General features: G+C 42.4%; 1 protein-coding gene across 5 annotated transcripts; it reads left to right on the top strand.

Annotated features, from left to right (window-relative positions):
- Positions 1 to 1,277: 1,277 nt before the first annotated feature.
- On the top strand, positions 1,278 to 18,038 carry etnk1 (ethanolamine kinase 1). Of its 5 annotated transcripts, XM_069156648.1 has the most exons (8): positions 1,473 to 1,791; positions 4,384 to 4,643; positions 5,622 to 5,762; positions 8,667 to 8,809; positions 13,339 to 13,422; positions 13,510 to 13,670; positions 14,811 to 14,884; positions 15,111 to 18,038. In XM_069156648.1, exons 1-8 carry the CDS (start codon positions 1,645 to 1,647, stop codon positions 15,181 to 15,183), a joined length of 1,083 nt encoding a protein of 360 aa, XP_069012749.1. In that variant the 5' UTR covers positions 1,473 to 1,644; the 3' UTR covers positions 15,184 to 18,038. The 5 variants fall into 5 exon arrangements, 4 of the variants coding, with proteins under 4 accessions (XP_069012751.1, XP_069012750.1, XP_069012752.1 ...); XM_069156650.1 differs by lacking the exons at positions 13,510 to 13,670; positions 14,811 to 14,884; positions 15,111 to 18,038 and adding an exon at positions 11,910 to 11,973 and having other exon boundaries at positions 1,278 to 1,791; positions 13,339 to 13,424; XR_011178649.1 differs by lacking the exons at positions 13,510 to 13,670; positions 14,811 to 14,884; positions 15,111 to 18,038 and adding an exon at positions 11,910 to 11,973 and having other exon boundaries at positions 1,282 to 1,791; positions 8,667 to 10,117; positions 13,339 to 13,424.
- Positions 18,039 to 18,554: the final 516 nt, after the last annotated feature.

The following is an 18,554-nucleotide window of genomic DNA, read 5'->3' as shown; positions in this document are numbered from 1 at the left end:
CACTAAAGAAGACAACTGGCCATTTCCACTTGCTGGTTTGCCTGTAGGTTTGTGTTTTGTGGGTCAGTGGCTTACTGACAGGAATTTTCCCACATTGATTTGGTAACCTCTTGGCTGATAAAGGATTGATAAGGCAACCTTGTTTTTTAGTCTCAATACATTGTAGAAAATGGCCAAAAAATACAACAACTGTGCAATAAGCCCCCTAGCAGTAGTGAGAGGGGGGGGGATGTCCCACTTCTTTTCATGAATGTACAACTATGAAAGTAAGCCGTCAGTCTCCAAAAGTGTCATGGATAAAAGGCTCTCCTCTTCCTAACAAGCTGCTCATGAAGCCATTTAGTTCACCTGGAGTTACCCAACAAGCAGGGAATGACCCGCTGCTCTGGGCAGCTCTCCCAGGTGTAATTGTGCACCTGTGGGGGTGAGAGCAAAGCCTCGTTTACAAGATGAGTCAAAACTCACAGTGGCACACGCGTTGAGATTCAAATTCAAATCCTTGTTTGTATGCAGACCGCTGGAGTGGCGTGCAGTACAACTGGTGCACTGAGATCCCAGGTACTGTTGTATATGGTTACTATGCAACTAAGCAAGCCAGATCTGGTGGGAAATGTATGCCAGCGTAGAAAAGACATGATCGACGCCTGTAATAGCCAGGATGGAAATACACCAGGGGTTCACCCCTGATATGAAAGACATTTATATATTTAAAAGGGCTAAGCAGCTGCTATTGGGCTCTGTGAGTACTTCCTTGGATGACCAGTGGTCATACTAATGACCTGACAAAACCAGCTTCATTTCTCTCCTATACGTTGTTCTTATCGTCTGTCATTCAATCCACACCTGCGTCATAGAACCAAGTCATGGTTTATGTTGCATTGAGTGCAGGCTTTTCTAATGCTGCTGCCATATAAATACGATGGCAAACGTCATCAATGAACTGACAACTACTAATTCTAAAAATATAAAATAAAAAATACACGGTATCTTCACAAAAGCATCAGCTTTCACGTTTTCCTTTAAGTGTCACATACAAGTTGGACGCCTTTATGACGGTAAAGGGGGATTACCATGAGTTAAAGTGGATTTACCCTCTGTGTCTCTGTAACTGGCCTATACGCCACTGACATTTAAAGCACTTGGACACAAAGCGTATTTTATTCACGTAGAATACGGATGTGACGTCACCAGCAAGTGTACGTTTGTGCGTAGTCACCAAGACGCACCGGCCTGAGTCAACGCCGAGCATTTCGGGTGATATCTTCGGCTCTCGAGTGTTTATTTCTTGTAACTATCTGTATTTTCGTTCGTATCGAACGTAAACAATGAAATCAACCATTCATTTGAGAATTTGCACGCGCTTGAAGACGTTTTAAATGATTAATCACCGCCCGTGGTGCACGCTGAACGATTTTTTTTTTTTTCCAACACGCGCTCCCGGTGAGTCAGTCGACGACCAGCATGCACCGGGGGAACTTTTTTTTGAGGTGGGTGGGATGTTTTGAGAGGCGTTGCCGTACTTCGACTCCGCCAGGATTATACACCCGCAGCGCTCCGCGCATTTTCATACATTGCGCATTTCGCAGCAGAATCCAGCACTGCGGCTCTCCAGTGTACGATATTTCCAGAAATAAAGACGTAGCCATGGCCAACTACATTCACGTCCCCGACGAGGCCCCCGCGGTGCCCAAAATAGACGTGACAGTTGACGAGAGCGACTTCAGACCGGGTGCGCTGAAGCTGATGAAAGAGCTGAGACCGAGCTGGAAGCCGTCCGAGGTCAAAATGAAGGTGCCATTTTTTTTTTTTTTTTCCCATTTTTAACAATTTAAAGAGTACTTCGGTTTATAACCCGACTCCACGTTTCGCCGCGTCTTTGAACGCCGCCTTTCTTCGGAGTTGGAAGTTGGTTTTAAAAACCCGCGACGTTAGCCAGCAACGCTCGAGCGTAACTAACGTCTAACGGAAATTGCTTCCCGTTGCTTAAATGTCACATGAAACCAGCTTAGTAACGAGAGAGAGATGCGTTTTAATATCTGTACAAAAAAAAAAAAAATAAATAAATGCGGTCGACATCCGCAAAAAAAACCCCCAAAAAACCAGACGTCCTCGCTTTGCGTTAACAGCGCCGGAAATACTGCGCAAATTGTAATGTTTTTTTTTTTTTTGCCTTCGCGAGTAGCATTATGCGTCAGCTCCGGGCCGAGATGAGGCGGTGGGAGGATCGCTGCTGCTTCTCTGCTGCAGCCCGCACACCCGGTACATACGACCCGGTACATACAACCCGGTACATACAACCCGGTAAATAACACCCGGTACATACAACCCGGTAAATAACACCCGGTACATACAACCCGGTCTTGCTTCACGATCTACCTGCAGCGGTGGAAGAAATAAGTAGTACTATCACGGTGGGAATACCTGCTCCCCGTGTTTAAAGTCTTGCATTCAGAAGAAAAGTAATTGTGCTTAACAATATTTAAAGTAAAAGTACACACTACGTTTCCTGTCATTGTATTGCTGTTGAATGATGTTTTTTTTTGGATCAACGTCACCCTTAAATCAAGGTTGTGTTTATTTTAACTACCTCGTGTACTCTCGGTGAATTGAGTCTGCAGTATACTGTTATATTTACCTTAAGGTCGTCATACGTTTTGTGTATTTTCTGCTCCGTAAGAGCCGTGTGTCTCTTAACAAGTGAACAAGCTCTGGAAAACGATGCATTTTAAGTCGTTTATTTTTTTTGCTTAAAACGTCTTAATTCTTCAGTTTTATCAGACAGATTCAAAAAAATCCTACACGGTGTCACTGGACAGAAAATGTATGGGGAACTGTAATCCTGAAAGGAACTGGTAAATAAAGCTGTCAAGCAAATGTAATGTTGTAAAAAAAAAAAAAAAAAAGTATAATATTTGCCTTTTACGTGGAGAAGCAGCGTTCAGTTTTTATGCCCCACATTTCTGGAACAAACTCCCAGAAACCTGCAGGTCTGCTGAAACCTTCAGCTCCATCAAATCAAAACTGAAGACTTTTCTGTTTGCTGCCTTTCACTGAACCAGATTTAAGGATGTTGATTAATTTCTTGCATTTCTACATTTTACTACTGTATTTTATCCTTTTTTTTTCTTTCTTTTTGAGCTTGTATAATGTAAAAATGACTGTTTTTAATGTTTTAATCAATGTTCTTAATTGTTTTTAAATATCCTTTTCTTTTGCCTGATGTTTTGATGCTTTTAATGGTTTTATGTGAAGCTCTTTGAATTGCCCTCGTTGTTGAAATGTGCTATACAAATAAACTTGCCTCGCCTTTTAGATTTAGTAAAGCAGAAGTATAAAGTTGCATAAATTAGAAATACTCAAGTAAAGTACAAGTACTTCAAATTTGTACTGAAGCACAGTACTTGAGAAAATGTACTTTGGTACATTCCACTGTTGATCACCTGCCTCACTGTTTGAGTGATAATGGAAAATCAAAGCAGCAACTTAAGACTCAATATATATATCTGTCTTAAGTAATCAAATTACTCCTCTGCTGTCCCCCAAACAACCAAGCTTCTGGCATTGATGAGGTTGGCAGCGAGTGTGAGAAACTGCTCCGAGTTAAATATAATCTAGAGATTGGAAGGAGGTTTTTTTTCACTGTCCTTGTAAACTTCTGGAAGAACCTTGGATGACTAACGGAGCATGACTGTTTACATTTGTGTTTTTTTTTGTTTTTTTTACAAGAGGTCGAATGTTACAGGAGTGCCGATTGATTTCCTAAAGGAAAACCAGAGAAGATACATTGCGCAATTCTTGAACGGCGATAAACACTCTTGAGACTTGCGCACAACATTACAGTCTGGAAGTGATATTTTCCTTTCCAGTAAATAACTGGGGGTGTGGCTCTGCTTAGTAAACATACAGTGAGTATGGCTGCTGGTCACATGCTCTGCTACGCTTGCCTATATTCATCAATGAGAGCAAAGTGGGAACTCAGCGGATGCCGGTCATAGCTTCTTCGTGCAAAATAAAATTCCTGACAGTCCTGTCGTTCTCGGTCAATTCCACAGAGTGAACAATTAGGGCTGGTATGTCGGCGCGCCACATCTCACTAAAATGTTGCCAGCTTCACAGCACTGACAACTCAGCTTAAATCAACACAAACAGACAGACCCAAATGTTGTGTGCCTACATACACTCCGCCTTTCTTTCCTGTAGTTTGCCAGATCCTGACTCCTCTCAGGACTTATGTAATGCTCACAACAAAGTAGGTTTTCAGGACTTAAATAGCAGCGTGTGGATGGTCCCACTGTTGACTAATTGTATGTGTCAGTTCCTGTTGAAGCTGAAACGATTTTTCCCTGATTCACCTGCTCTCCCCTCTTTCCTCATTCTCTGCAGTTTTTCACAGATGGAATAACCAATAAGCTGCTCGGCTGCTACGTGGGTGCGGTCATGCAGGATGTGGTTTTGGTCCGTATTTATGGCAACAAAACGGAGCTGTTGGTGGACCGGGAGAATGAGGTGAAAAGTTTCAGGGTACTACACGCAAACCGCTGTGCCCCGCGCCTTTATTGCACCTTCAACAATGGCCTGTGTTACGAATTTCTGCAAGGAACTGCCCTGGAGCCCGAGCACATCCGCAGCCAACCTGTTTCCAGGTAAAAAAAAAAAAAACAACAACTTCTGGAACAGTCCCTTGAGCGGTGTTTCCATAATGTATGACCGGCTTGAGTTAAATGAGGGCACCTGCCTACCATCCCGAATGTCAATTTGCATACATAACACTCACAGTGGCCTCTTAAATTGTAGGTGCCTGTCACTTGAAAGACCAGTTCTCTGTCTTTCTTTTTATTGTCCTCACTTAATCCCTTCTGCTTATTATTTTATTCCTTCACAAAATGTAAACACATGTACAGTTGTCCAACGAGACACAGTTTGGACCACTAAACGTTGGTACAGTAGGAATTTTTTTTTTTTTTGAAAATTAAAAAAGAATTGGTCATTTTAATGGCGCTAAATGTTTCACCAAAATGTAGGTCGAGATATGGAGGGCTCCTGATTTTATCTAAAAGTGTTAGCCTGAGCAGTTTGATAAAACTAACTCGTACAACTTTGGGATATATACTTTTTTTTAAATATATATTTAGTTTTACTAAAATAAATTGTTCTCCGTTTAAGTAATTCTTGTGTCTGTTTGAAAACTAAAATCTAAGCTTGAACATGAGAAAAGTTAATAAACTTAAGATAATAAACAGTAACATTTATTTGATATCAATAAAAATGTGACAGATGAATAGTTGCGAATTGAATCCCTAAATTTTAAATGTAAATTTTCCCAAAATATTTAGGCTTGTTCTGACTTTATAATAATAGCAAGTGAATTATACAAATTAAGTCATATTAAACATTGTCATTCAGTTTAACTGTAACCTAATAACAGTTATTTAACACAGGTTGGTTTCTCTAACCCAAGTCTTGTCCAGTTTTTACTTCCTGACCAGATCCTCAGTTCTAATTTATGAATATATTTAAATAATTTTTACCCTCAATGAATAATTTGTGAACTGGAGCTTATTTGCATATTTCTGCTTACAGTTCGGATTCAATTCTTCTCACTTTCATCCTCTACCTTGCAGGCTCATTGCCAGGCAGCTGGCCAAGTACCATGCCATCCATGCCCATAATGGCTGGGTACCGCAGTCTGACCTGTGGCTGAAGTTGGGCAAGTACTTCGCTCTCATTCCCAAGTACTTCAAGGACCCTGAGCAGAACGCCAGGTGAGGCCATACAGTGGATCAAAGTTGCATCAGTCTTCCAGATCCTCAGATGTGGCTGCTTAACTGTTACAAATGTACCTGATGCCCTTTAAATGTCTTTGATATTTCCAATTCAGTGTCACTTTTATAGTCACTAGAAGTAAAACGTCTTTCAGAAGAAGTTCTTTAGCTCTCCTGGGAGATTATGGAAATGTTCCGATTTTGTACACGACTTGCCTTCAGATTACCTGCAGGTATTAAACAATCAACCGATCATTTAGACCAGTGAAAATAGTGTCATGTCCAACTATACTTGAAATAAAAAGCAAAAGCACAAAGCAACACCTCGCAAAACCAGATTGTACCAATAGAAAATGAGTTGGGAGTATAAAGAAATATAGAGCACGAGATGAATTTGATAAGATTGATGAAGTCATATTGTGTTTTTAGTACTTTTCTGTATTTTTAGTGAACTTGGAGAAAACATAACCCTGTGATCAATGGGTTTGAATAGTGTTTATCATAATTATGTCATTTCTTTTGGGACCTTTGTCGAAGGCTGAGTAGTAAAACAAAGATGGCACTGTTTAATTACATAGCTTTACCTCTATTGTATAGATGTCGTGTCAGTGTAGAGCTATATGATCCTCTACCTCTCTTATCAGTGAGTCACAAATGATGCAAACAAGCCCATGTGCAATGGCGCAACACAAGAGTCGGACAATCATTACCACTTGTAAGTGTCTCATATATCTGAGGAAGTAAGTGGAATTCCTGTCTTAATGTCAGCAGGTTTTCCAGCCTTGACATTCCTTAGATGTGACATAACAGAATCCACAGTCTCTAAACTGTGAAACATTAAAGAGCAACACACTGCAAATGTGAAAAGTAGTTCATTTGTGCACTGCAGGTGTGTAACCATTTATTGATCGAGATCAATCTATCGATTCAATGATTTAACAATCCAGTCTCATTGGAACAGAGTGAAAACATGGATCCACATGATCACGCCTTTATTTCTAAACTCCTACTGGATGGGTGTGTCACCTTTTCTGTCGAAGCGCTCCTTTTCCATAAACATTCAAATGCCGCTGGCTGCCGAGCTGCAAGCAGAATAATGGAAACTAGCCAAGAAAAAGACGAGGATATTGAATCCCCTCTCAGGAATACATCAGCTATGTGGAAATATTCTGGATTTCCGAGAAAAGTCGGGTCAACATACTCATCCCATGCCAAATGTAAAAAATTGTATTACAAGATAATATTCGATTAGTGTCAAAGCTGCCATTTTGTATTTCATGTGGAACAACATGAGGCCTTATAAGCGTCATCGTGAGCTTCTACATACAGTGCAGCTTAAATACGCATCAAACTTCAGTGAAGCGTGCGAGTCTGTACAATTAAGTTAGCGATGAGATGAGTTGATTGAAGGTTTACACGAAAATCCTGCTCTAATGTATAAAAAAACTAAACTTAAAGTTCTTTTAGTTTCCTTTAATTGGCTGAGAAACTGTTTAATCTCAATATCTCTAAACCACCGAGCACAGAAATATAACCATGTAAGTCCAAGGTAACGAAGCATAGATGTGCCCGGTTTACGTTCACAATCGAAAGGACATCAACGTTTGCACTTAAACATGACCAATGTGGCACTTTAAGGTAAACAGGAAGTCTGTTTTTATTATAGTTCTTAAAAGGGATAGATAGATTTTTATATAAAAGTCTGGAGGTGCTCAGTAATAAGATTTGTCAGATTGTATTTTCTTTGATGTAAGTGATGTCGCATGCAACTGATTGCCTTAAATGGGGATATGGTGTCATCTCACATCGATCGCAGACCCCTGAATTGAAATCGCACGGTGGCAAACTTTGTGATGTCAACAAATGTTAAATCGGTGTCCAAAGAATCAATATAATATCGCGTTGTGATGAAACTTGTTGGTCCTGCGCTGCCCCGCGTGCAAACTGAATTCTGATTATCGAAGCTCGCGCGTGTGCCGTGGGCACCGTGGCACCACCAAGTCTTCACTGATTTGGCAATAATAGCTACCTTCATGTATAGTGACACCAAAAATGAATCGAAAACAAACAATGACTTTGTTGGCTGTTGATATCCACATGGAGGCCACCAAAAATATTACCACGGGAACAGAAACGCTGATGCATAGAAGACTTAAGAGAGACTGCGACGCCTACAGCATCTGGAGGGGCATAATTCATTTAACTAAACCAAGCAGGAAGAGAAGAAGAAGACAGCTTGATTATTTTCATGGAAAATGTCCAATGTCTTAATCCGTTTGAATAAATATGTTTTGTACTGAATAGAAATGGACAAAAACATCTTGGTTGTAGAGTGGTGTATTTAAGCAGTCACATGTATATGTATTTTGTGTATTTAATGTTGAAACTACTGTAACAAAGTGGTTGTGAATAAGCTCCATTTATTACTTAAATAACACAAGATCTTTTATTCTAGTTATAATATTGAGAAGATTTCTGTTATCCCTAATTAATTCTTTTAATGAAGCTTACTGTATCATTCTTTGAAAACAAATGTCCCATTTTGCTCACATTAGGTTTTTATGAGACACGGCTATTGTTACATTGTCATGCCAGGTATTATTAAGAGTTGCGGTGTACATGTCATTGCGGTTAACTTGACAAAATGTTACACATAAATGTAAATACATGTATCGGGGTAAATTGTTTGTCTGAAAAATGAAAGTACCAATTATTTATTTCCCCTCTTAACGCGTCTGATTTTCCGTTTTCATTTCCATCCTCGCCTCTATTTCTAACCTCTAACTTCTGCTTTCAGGTTCCCCATATTGACTTTTCCCCCTCCACCTGCCACGCCATTAATACTCTTGTTACTCCCGCTTCTTCTCAGTACACTCACCCTCTGTCCCCCTCCGCCCCCTCCAGGTTGAGCATGGAGGTTCCCAGCCCACACTGCCTCCGAGAAGAGCTGGTGTGGCTCCAGCAGAACCTGTCGTTGCTGGGCTCCCCGGTAGTTCTCTGCCACAACGACCTCCTCTGCAAAAACATCATCTATAACCAGCAGGCAGGTGAGTATGAACTGCAGAAGCGCAGTCACAGACGTTACTGAGGGCTTGAATTGTGTTGTAGTGTGATCTGCATCGGTGCCTACGCTTAGGTAGGATTGCATTCACTGGGCTTCCTCCACCCGAGTCACATGCTTCACTTATTGTCAGTGTTTGCATTGTGCTGCAGGTGTAGAATTAGAACAGACAGACAGACAGAAGATAATCCAGTTTTTTGGATGTTCTGCAAAGGCTCTGGATCGAATCCTTATTCAAATTGAGGTATATTAAAGTGCTCGCTATGTTGGTACATAATAACGTGTACATGCCTGCTATGTTGGCCAAAATGTTGTTTTGTGAATGCACTCATTTGTTAAAACACTGCATCATCATACATTTCTGTGCACCAGATTGTCTGGTTCCTAAATTAATCTGATCTGTCGTTCTAATTCTGTGCAAAAAAAACAAACTTTGAATAGAAATGTTGTCAGCTAGAGCAAACAATGCCATTACATCATATCACATACACAGTTATATTGGCAGCACATGTTTTTTTTTGCTGCTACAGCCATATTGCCACTTTTTCATGGTGTGAATGTCAAGCAGCCTGTCCTCGGGTAAACTTAGTAGCTTACTTTTGCACTGAGCAACTGTAATTGTGCTGGCCTACGAGGCTAGTCAGTGAAGCTGTTCTAGTCACTGTCTCTGTAGCAGATGAATGGCATGGTAAACAAGCAGGAAAAGAGCACAGTACCGTTTATTTTTTTAATATATATATATATATATATATGTGGGTGGGGGGTGTTTTAAGGGAGGGTAACGAGCTGTCAGGCCCCTCGTCAGTTTTTGACGAGGGGCGAGGCCCTTCTCACAGCTCCTTGTGTCTAGCCTTTCTCCCCTAGGAATGGCAGCTGAGGCTGTGGCTGCCCTGCGCCGCCCTGCCCTGGGGAGGCAATGGAGAGAGACAAACCTCACACGCAGTCGGCTCTGAGGGCCCTCGCATAGTCTGCCCTCTGCTCAGGCTAATCGGGATGAGCTCATGGTAGCAGTAGGAGCCACGTACCTACCTATCACCCTCCAATGTTACTCAGCCAGCAGCTGTCGATCTGACGTCTTAATTGTTAGGCTTCTTACGATACAGGTTTTTGAAGAGCTGTCTTTATTGTTTGCCCTATTTGTAAGTAACTACGAGCTCCAGCCAAAGGCATTAATCGTAAAGCTACTCTCCTTCTCTTTACTCTACTTTTTTTTTTTTTTTTTTTTTTGTGGAATTTCATTGCATCAATATTAATCACTGGGAAGAAGGCCATAGAAGTGAAAAGATAATATGAGGTATGACATTCTGCATTTTTTTTCGCCAATGAACCCCAATGACAAGATCAAAAGCAACACTGAAACAATCAAGCTAACAAAGTCTTGCCTGTGTCATAGAGCTTCATTGTTGTCCAGGAACTAATAAAAACACATTGATGAGTTCGGTGGGTGAAATGTTCCTTCCACATATTATAATTTATTTTGACTCAATACCACATACGGTACAACATCGTGCTGCTATAACTTATTATTAGTCTGTCAAATGTGTCTTAATCCGCAGAATGTTGGTCTCAAGACAATTCCCTGTTTGGGTTACATTTGCTAAAACTGCAAGAGTTCAGCTTTTCTAGAAAACTACTGAGCCTTATTTTTTAAAGCAAACTACATTTGTGACAACTTTTTCTTTTGGATCTGTTTCAGAAAGGAATGAATGGGATTTGGGAAAGTTGGAAAGTATTAAGTGACTCATTGTTGGCTCTGGTCTTTTCATGGGACAAGTTGACATTCATAATACAGAATAACATCAACCTGATTCTTTAAAGCAGAAACATGCTTCTGCAAAAATACGGGGAAATAGTTTTGCCAAAGCGCTCTCAAATCTCATTTGAATCCGTGGTTCTGCATATCAGAGAAGCGTGGATCGGGTCAGCACGGAAAGATACCCAGTATCACTGGAGCTCAGCAGGGAACTCCCTTTAAATTCCTTCTCATTCGAGGGTAACGAATAAAGTGTTGCCGGAGTGCACATGCTGATTAATGTATGAATCAGGCACACATGTAAAAGTCTGTGCACGAAATCTATGCTTTTTGTTTTTGCAAACTTGCAGAATCATGTTTCAGGCTTCCGTTCGTAAGACTAGAGGGTGCCGGGTTATTTGTCCTTCTTTGTTTAAAGGCCCAAATAGATGGGAATGTCCCTTTTTTTTTTTTTTTTTATCCCAGTACGTTTAGTCTAATCACATGTTTTAACCTTGAAAACACAACCGGACCACTCCTACATTTGACAACCACGACGGAAAGGAGACCGCGACAGAGTGTAGGCCCTTCAGCTCCGAGCCCTAGCTGTTGCGCTTCTGACCGTGGCTACTCAAGCTGTCTACAGCGTCGCTGTAATAAGTGAAATCGCTGTTTTTACACTAAACTCGCAGCCTCTCGCTGAGTGGGCATTAAAAGAAACCGAATAGCTTTCACGCCCCTTTCTGCCATTTCCGTTTAGCTGCAGACGCCGAGTTGAAACCACTCGTCTGCCAAATGTGACAGAAAAGAAACCGCCACTTCCTGTATTAATAAAGCCATAAACAGAAGAGGTGGAACCTATTTTTCAAAGTTTAAAATTCACACCGAGAGCTTTATAACTTATGATTTCCTTTTGTCTCTCTTTCCTTTGTCTCTCAGCCTTCATCACAGGCTGCGTTAGCGTCCCCGCCCCTCTCGCTTATTTACAAAGGAAAAAAAAAAGAAGAAGAAAAAAAAAAAAAAAAAATCATTTGACTTTGTCCCAAAGGCCAAAATATCTGCAGCTCAGCAGCCAACAGGAAGTCGCTCGAAGATTCTGTCATTTTCAGAAGCAGCAGAGGTGTCACGCTATTGGGTTCACGGCAGACCAATGGGAAGGGGGCGCTGGAGGGGGAGTGTTGCGAGAAGGGAAGTGAGGGGGTGGGGAACGGGAGTGTTGCGGCGGGGCCTGATGTTTCGACACACACTGACTGCGTGGAGAGAAAGAATGGATAAAAGGACAAATGTGTGAGTGAGAGAAGCGTGAGCATGTGAGAAAGATGTGTTTGCCCCAACCTTTTCATCTGCTGCACAGGGGGGGCTATAGCCACTGCCCGGAGGTGTTCAGTTGTGTCCCGCTAGGACCCACACGCCGGCTGGTAACCCACCTCAAAGTGTCTTTCTCTCTAGTCCAGCACCTCAAAAAAACAACAACAACTAATGTTCCACATGTTAGGGCAAAGAAATTAGCCCAGGCCAAAACAACAACAACAACAACAACAACAACAACCCTACACAGAGATTTAAGAGTAAATGCATTGTTTGTAAAAAAAAAAAAAAAAAAAATTAAAAAAACAACTTGTTATTGTTTTGTTCATGTCTCTGTACCAACGGGGCCTGTTTAAAAGTAAGGGTTTGTATTTTGAGATTCAAGACCGAATGCTTCCCTCTTCGTTCATCGTGGATACATTTCGGTGGCCTACGAACGCACTCGAGGCAGCAACACATCCTTTGAAGCGCGAGACTAAATTCAGAATTGCGAGCGGGACGGGTCGGCCGCACCCTCCGGGCGGGTTTACGCGTAGGTGCGAATGCCGGGAACGCAGCGTTTAAGCCGGGCGCGTCGACGGCGCCGGCTGCGGGTCGATCCGAAGGCGCACGAGACCCCCCCCCCCCCCGTGAACGTCGCGAGGGCCGCCGGGGCAAACTGGGGCGTTGCGCCTCCGGTCTGTCCTCGGGTCATCGGTCTGTCCTCGGGTCATCGGTCTGTCCTCGGGTCATCGTCGAGCACGTCGCCTCCTCCCAAGCGAATCTCTCGGAGCGCGTAGCAGGCGGTGTGTTGCTGTGCATTTGCTTTGGTAGCTCACTTTAGTGTCTCTGCATTCTACCATCGTCCTTCTCTCTCGTCTCTCTGCTTTCCGTTTCCTTTCCCACGTCTTCAGAAGCAGACTTTTATTCCGTGCATGCGTCCGACACAAGTGCTCCCCGAACAGCCGGCTCCCGGCTGCTTTTTTTTTCACCCGCGCATTTGAATGCCTCCCATGTCTTGCATGACGCTCTGCACATTTTCACCTCTGCCGATGTGTCCCAGTTGCCGAAAAGCCCGATGGAACTCGGGTCTTCATAACTGCTAACTTGCAGATGGCTCCGCTGCCTCCGTGAAGACGTGCGCCCCTTCTCTTTTCTTTTACTTCCGAGGTTTTCCTTCATCAACTTTTGAGAGATGCTCTTCAGGGGCTTTTTGTTTTAAATATACACGCTGAACTCTTTGACTTTTTCTTGTCACCTATCTTTCTTTGCTCAAGTCTTCCTCCACACTCTTACTTCCCCTCAAAATGCAAACTCTTACTCCTCGCCCGCACAATCGGCTAACTGGCCAGCCAGTCCTAGTCAGGCATGAAGATAAAGTTAGGGTATGAAATGAAAAGCCATGACATTCAGAGTTATCAAAGGGAAACACAACATCATCATTTTATGTCTGCTTCTCGTGTCTCTTGTCTAAACAATGCTCCTTCTATTTCCAGGCAATGTAAAGTTCATTGACTACGAGTACGCTGGGTACAATTACCAAGCCTATGACATTGGGAACCATTTCAATGAGTTCGCTGGCAAGTACAACGCGTACTACTCGACATGCGTGTATAAAACAACATGTACAAATATGGCGCAGGGGCTCATCTGTTCTTGTCTTTTAGGCCTGAATGAAGTGGACTATAGTCACTACCCGGAACGAGTCTTTCAGCTTCAGTGGCTCCGCTCCTACCTGGAGGCCTATAAGGAGTACAAAGACCAGAGCAGTGCCGTCACTGACAGAGAAGTGGAGGTTCTGTATGTTCAAGTCAACCAATTTATCCTGGTAAGGATTTGCATTCGACCTACTTTAATAAACTACACGAGATCACGGTGACGCATTGAGCCACAGACGAATGATGATTTATTCCAAGTACTTTTCTTCTTTTCTTTTATTTTGAATGATGATTTGAACTGCCATATTACCAGCGTGTTTAATGTAAACACGTCTTATGATCCCGTGAAGGATGGGTCGTAAAAATCACACTTACTTGCGTCACTTATCACTGGAGTCAGACTTTGAAAAAAAGAACTGTAAGGTTGCAGCTCTTAAATCTCGTACTGATAATTGCGTTCGCCCGTATCGGATCTCTTTTAACGAAACACTTCTTGGTGTGCCTCGGAGGCGGCGAAGGCTGGTGGGAAACGTTCGCCGGAACAAACTTGTCATTGGATCTGGACAACGTTGAAAAAAAAAAAAAGCATTTAAGTCTTATAATGAAAGTAAAACATTTCCTCCGTAGTTAAAAAAAAAAAGAGGTTCTGTGTAAGCCTCGACATACACTGTGCCCTGTGTGTCCAGGCCAGATATAGCTCTGGTGTCACGGTGGTTCTCGCTGCGTGTTTTCTCAACAGTCCGAAGTAAAGTGTTGCAATGAGACGCTTGCAGAACACGGCGAAGTCCTCCGGGCCTGCTCCGAGTGGGTTTTCCACTCTGCCAGGTGTGTTTCAGCAAACGCAGATTATAAAGTGCCGTGGGTTAAACGGAGTAACAGACTGATGTGGGTTGTGAAGTGGGATACCTGCTCCGAATAATACCAGAGACGGGTGTTTTGTGATGTGCTCACTGATGCAGCCGCCGTACGGGAGGCACTCTTAATGACTGCTCGCGACCTCAGTGAGAGCCACCCCCCATCCTCCTCCCCCCACCCTAACCCCACCCCCCCCTAACCCCACCCCCCCACCTCACCCCACACCCGTGTCCCATTCTGCTTTGTTTACTGTCAGGAGGAAAAAAGAGGGCAGCGTGGAGGATGGGCAAGCGAGTCAATTGTGTTTCTGTGTCAGTCAGCAATTTGTTGTCGTTGCTATAGGGCTGCTGGCGGGGTTTGTGTATGCTTGGGCGAGCTGTGTTTGGTTGTTAGAAGCAACACGTGCTCTTGGACAGCGAGGACGTCCTAATCCTTTGTGTCTCCTCCGTGTCCAGGCATCTCATTTCTTCTGGGGGCTCTGGGCTCTGATTCAGGCCAAATTCTCCACCATCGACTTCGACTTCTTGGGGTACGTTCCCATCTTGAAATAAATCACGAGCTATTTTATTCCACTACAGCCAGCAGGTTCCAGTAATTTAATCACATGTTTCGGAATAAAATGTCAAGCATCCAGATGGATGTTGTCTGTGTCATTTCAGTGCACAGTGTCCTTAAACAGTCTTGATATTTTTGCACTGGCACCCGTCGAGTTAACATGTCACTGACACCGCCCTTCTCTGTGCATCTACTCTCAGGTATGCAGTCCTGCGCTTCAACCAGTACTTCAAGATGAAACCAGAAGCAGCTGCGCTCAACTTACCAGAGTAAAAAGCCCCCACCCCCTCATCTCCTCTTCCTCATGCTCTTTCTCCCATCCAGCCTGCTCTGCACCTCCCGTGATGACTGCGGAGCGCCCTCCAGAGGTCCGTGCAGAGAAGCGCCACACTGACAGTCCTTTCGAGGTCCCACAGTTCGCCTCTAATGTCCTTATCTATAAAAAAAAAAAAAAAACTGAGTGGACCACAATCTTATCCATCATCTGCAGCCACACCTTTGTTAACCAGGATGTGTGTGAAAGACAGACTTAAGACCTGTTACAATGTGAAGCCCGAGGGGCTTAATTTATTGTGGTCATTTCTGTTATTCTAATATCAACTCAGATGTTAACTTGATATCAGCTTATTGTATTTGTTAAGCAGCTCTTTACATCACCGTAGACGCCAGGCGGAGGTGGGACGAACGCCTCATTCGCAGCAAATACAGAACAACCGTCGAGCACGTCCGACAGGTGGCCCGAACACTAATCCGATGGCCCGGAGACACCTTCCTCATGTGCGCATTCATGGGAGGGAACAAAACAGCCCAGTTAAAGACCAAATTCAAAATGACAGAAAAGCAACACAAAGCCTGCTTTGTTTGCACAAAATAAAAAAAAAAAAAGAAACTAATGCCAACATGGAAAGGCCAGTGCTGTCCCTTCATCCCATGTGATACGAACCACGCAAAAAAAACCCCAACAACCTTGCGGCCTGCCTTGTGACTCTCTTGTTTTGGCCCTTATTTCCCCCCAGTATACTGCGCATGCATGGCTGGCGCACCAGAATAACCATGCAGTCACTGTTGCCGCGTAGTCGGATGAGGGTTTCTATGTTTTGGCTTACGAAGGTAGAAACGCAGATCGTGTGTTTACTTCTAACCTCTTCCTCGAGTTGAATAGTCGTACGCGACTGAAAAGCCATTTGATTTGGGGGAGACGTTTCACTGTAACGTAGGTTTCATGTTTGTTATGACGCTTGGATTTTTTTTTTTTTTTTTTTTTTTTGTCTAAATGTGAACTTTGTAGAAACACGCATCTCGCTTTCAAATTTGATCATTCCATGTTCGTCGCGCTGGGCGGGAAAGTCAGCCGGGATTTAATCCTCTGCGAAGTCGACTGTAAGCCATGCTGTTCCAAACAAGACCAAACCATGTCTGCTCCATGTCAGGGAAAGTCTGGGAATCATCTTTCATGTTACAAAAAAACAAACACTACTGTTCAGTCCCAGAGGACTGACCGTTTCATTTACTTGTAGACCAGTTTTTGTTCACAAATGTGTGATTATGTGTGATATGGCCTCGCTGACTGTCAGATCGCTGCGAGGCATTCATCATTTTAAGCGCTGAATGTCGAAATAATGGTCCGTAGAAAAGTGTGGAAGTTTGGTGAAAATAGAAAGTGAAACTGGTTATCTCGGCTCGGTGCTTGACAGCTTTGCGTCGAAAAACGCAACGATTGCTGTCAGCGGGACCTGAAGAGCGAGAGCACCGAACAACTTGAGATTCACTTCATGTTACATATACATGTTTTTTTTTTGTTTTTTTTTAATAAAAAAAAAAAAAGAGCTTTAGGAAGCCTTTTAAAAATTAAAAACCACTTCATCTCTTTGTTATTTAAGAAGCCAACACCAAAGTGCTGACATCTGTTTTTGCTTGTACATTGTGCACACTGTTTCACAAAGAGAATGAGAATAACAATGACATAGACTTATTAAAAGTGACAGTTTTTCTACTTATTTAAATGGCAATGTTAATGCTGAGGTCTTTAAGAATACGTGGATGTTTGGTGATGCAGCAACACACTAATACAATTATTAGAAAATGCAAAGTGCCAGAAGAGCACTGGAGATTCCTCTTCCTTTACAATTTAAACGTATCCATCACATGTAAAACGTGGTGAGGCGAACATGTTCTTGTTTACTCCGAAATGAAATGAAATGCTCCACGAAGAGAGTACTGACGAGACTGTAGTCCACTCGTGTTCGTACTCCCGCACAACACCAGCTGAGGAGTAGAGGCGTCCGTCTGCCTGTGTGCCTGTGAAAGGTCTTATTTTCTACTTACAGTAGTGAAGTTTAAAGGTACGGCCGATCGCCTCGCTCCCGTCTCCAATTTAGTGTTGTGTGTCTGTCATGTTGGTGAATAGGATGGAAGAGTTCAGAAAGAGTCCAGGTTGGACCTCATGTGAATTTTACGTGTTGACAAACGTGAGAATCTTCCAGAAATTTGTACTTGATGGTAAATGGTTTTTGATGAAATTAAGGGTTTTGCGAGTTGTGTTGGTGGACATTTTTAAGAGGTCTGTGGAAGTTTTTTTTGTTTTTGTTTTTGTTTTCTTTGGGGGGTGTACGGTTAGTAGACTGTCAGACTCAGACCACATTTACACCAAACAAACAAATTAATGTAGTATGTCAAATTCAACTTCATCATAATCTGAATAATAAAAATGTGAAAAAAAAAAAAGTATACAGGTGAAATATTTCACGGAGGATTTATTTCCCACCCATCTGGAACAAGTGAATGCATTTTCACTGTATATCAAAGGTCATCTCAATACTGCTAATGACATGAGCCACCAATATATTTCAGGAATGTGGTGGTATTTAACATTGTTTAAAGAAAAAAAAAAAAAAAAAAAGTCTGTCTTTGAATCTCTCTGGCCACTGTAGCATATGTTTATATGTACAGCAAACAAATGTAATATCTTTGCTTGTTTTCATATGTGAATTGATGTAAATAGAGGGAGTTCTTTTATTTTTTTGTTTTCTAAAAGTTGCATTATAGTGAATAATTGCCTGGTGTAAGAGGTGAAATTGAAAAAAAAAAAAAGTGAATATGCTTTGAAAAATAAAGTCTATTTGCGCTTATGAGTGTTTGCTTTCTTTTCCTCTCGTGTCTCTTTGTTTTAAAAGGGAGCCGTCTGTAATTTGCAAAACTTGCGAGTACAAGTCATGCAGGTAATATTTCTGTGGTAATGGGGCAATTTTATTAATCACCAGACGGATATGCGAGATAATTTTATGATCGCTTACTAATAACTTAAGTCGCTAATTGCCAAACATTGGATTCCGTTTAACTGAGTTAAACAGCGCCTCCCTGGGCTGAGGGCTGTTAATAGTCGCTAAACGGTGTGGTCGAAGACGGTACTGCACCCTAATTATAAAATGACCAACAAGGACAAAAGTTGAGGGACCATGTCTCAAAGGTGTTGTCTGCGGATTCTCCCCCTTATAGTGGCCAAGTAGAGAATTGAACCCAAGTGTCGGAACAAAAACCTTGTATATCAAAACAATAGAGGGTTAACCACACAACTGAAGAGAAACAACCTGGAGAGTTGGCTCGTTTACCAATATTGCTCCAATGTTTGGTGGCTGTTTTAGCCT

The sequence above is a fragment of the Embiotoca jacksoni genome, unplaced genomic scaffold, assembly GCF_022577435.1.
Source record: "Embiotoca jacksoni isolate LCO1_2020_lvr unplaced genomic scaffold, fEmbJac1.0.p SCAF_21, whole genome shotgun sequence".
In the NCBI taxonomy this organism is placed as follows: domain Eukaryota; kingdom Metazoa; phylum Chordata; class Actinopteri; family Embiotocidae; genus Embiotoca; species Embiotoca jacksoni.
Note: the sequence above shows the minus strand (reverse complement) of the source record. Positions and strands in the feature narration are given on the sequence as shown.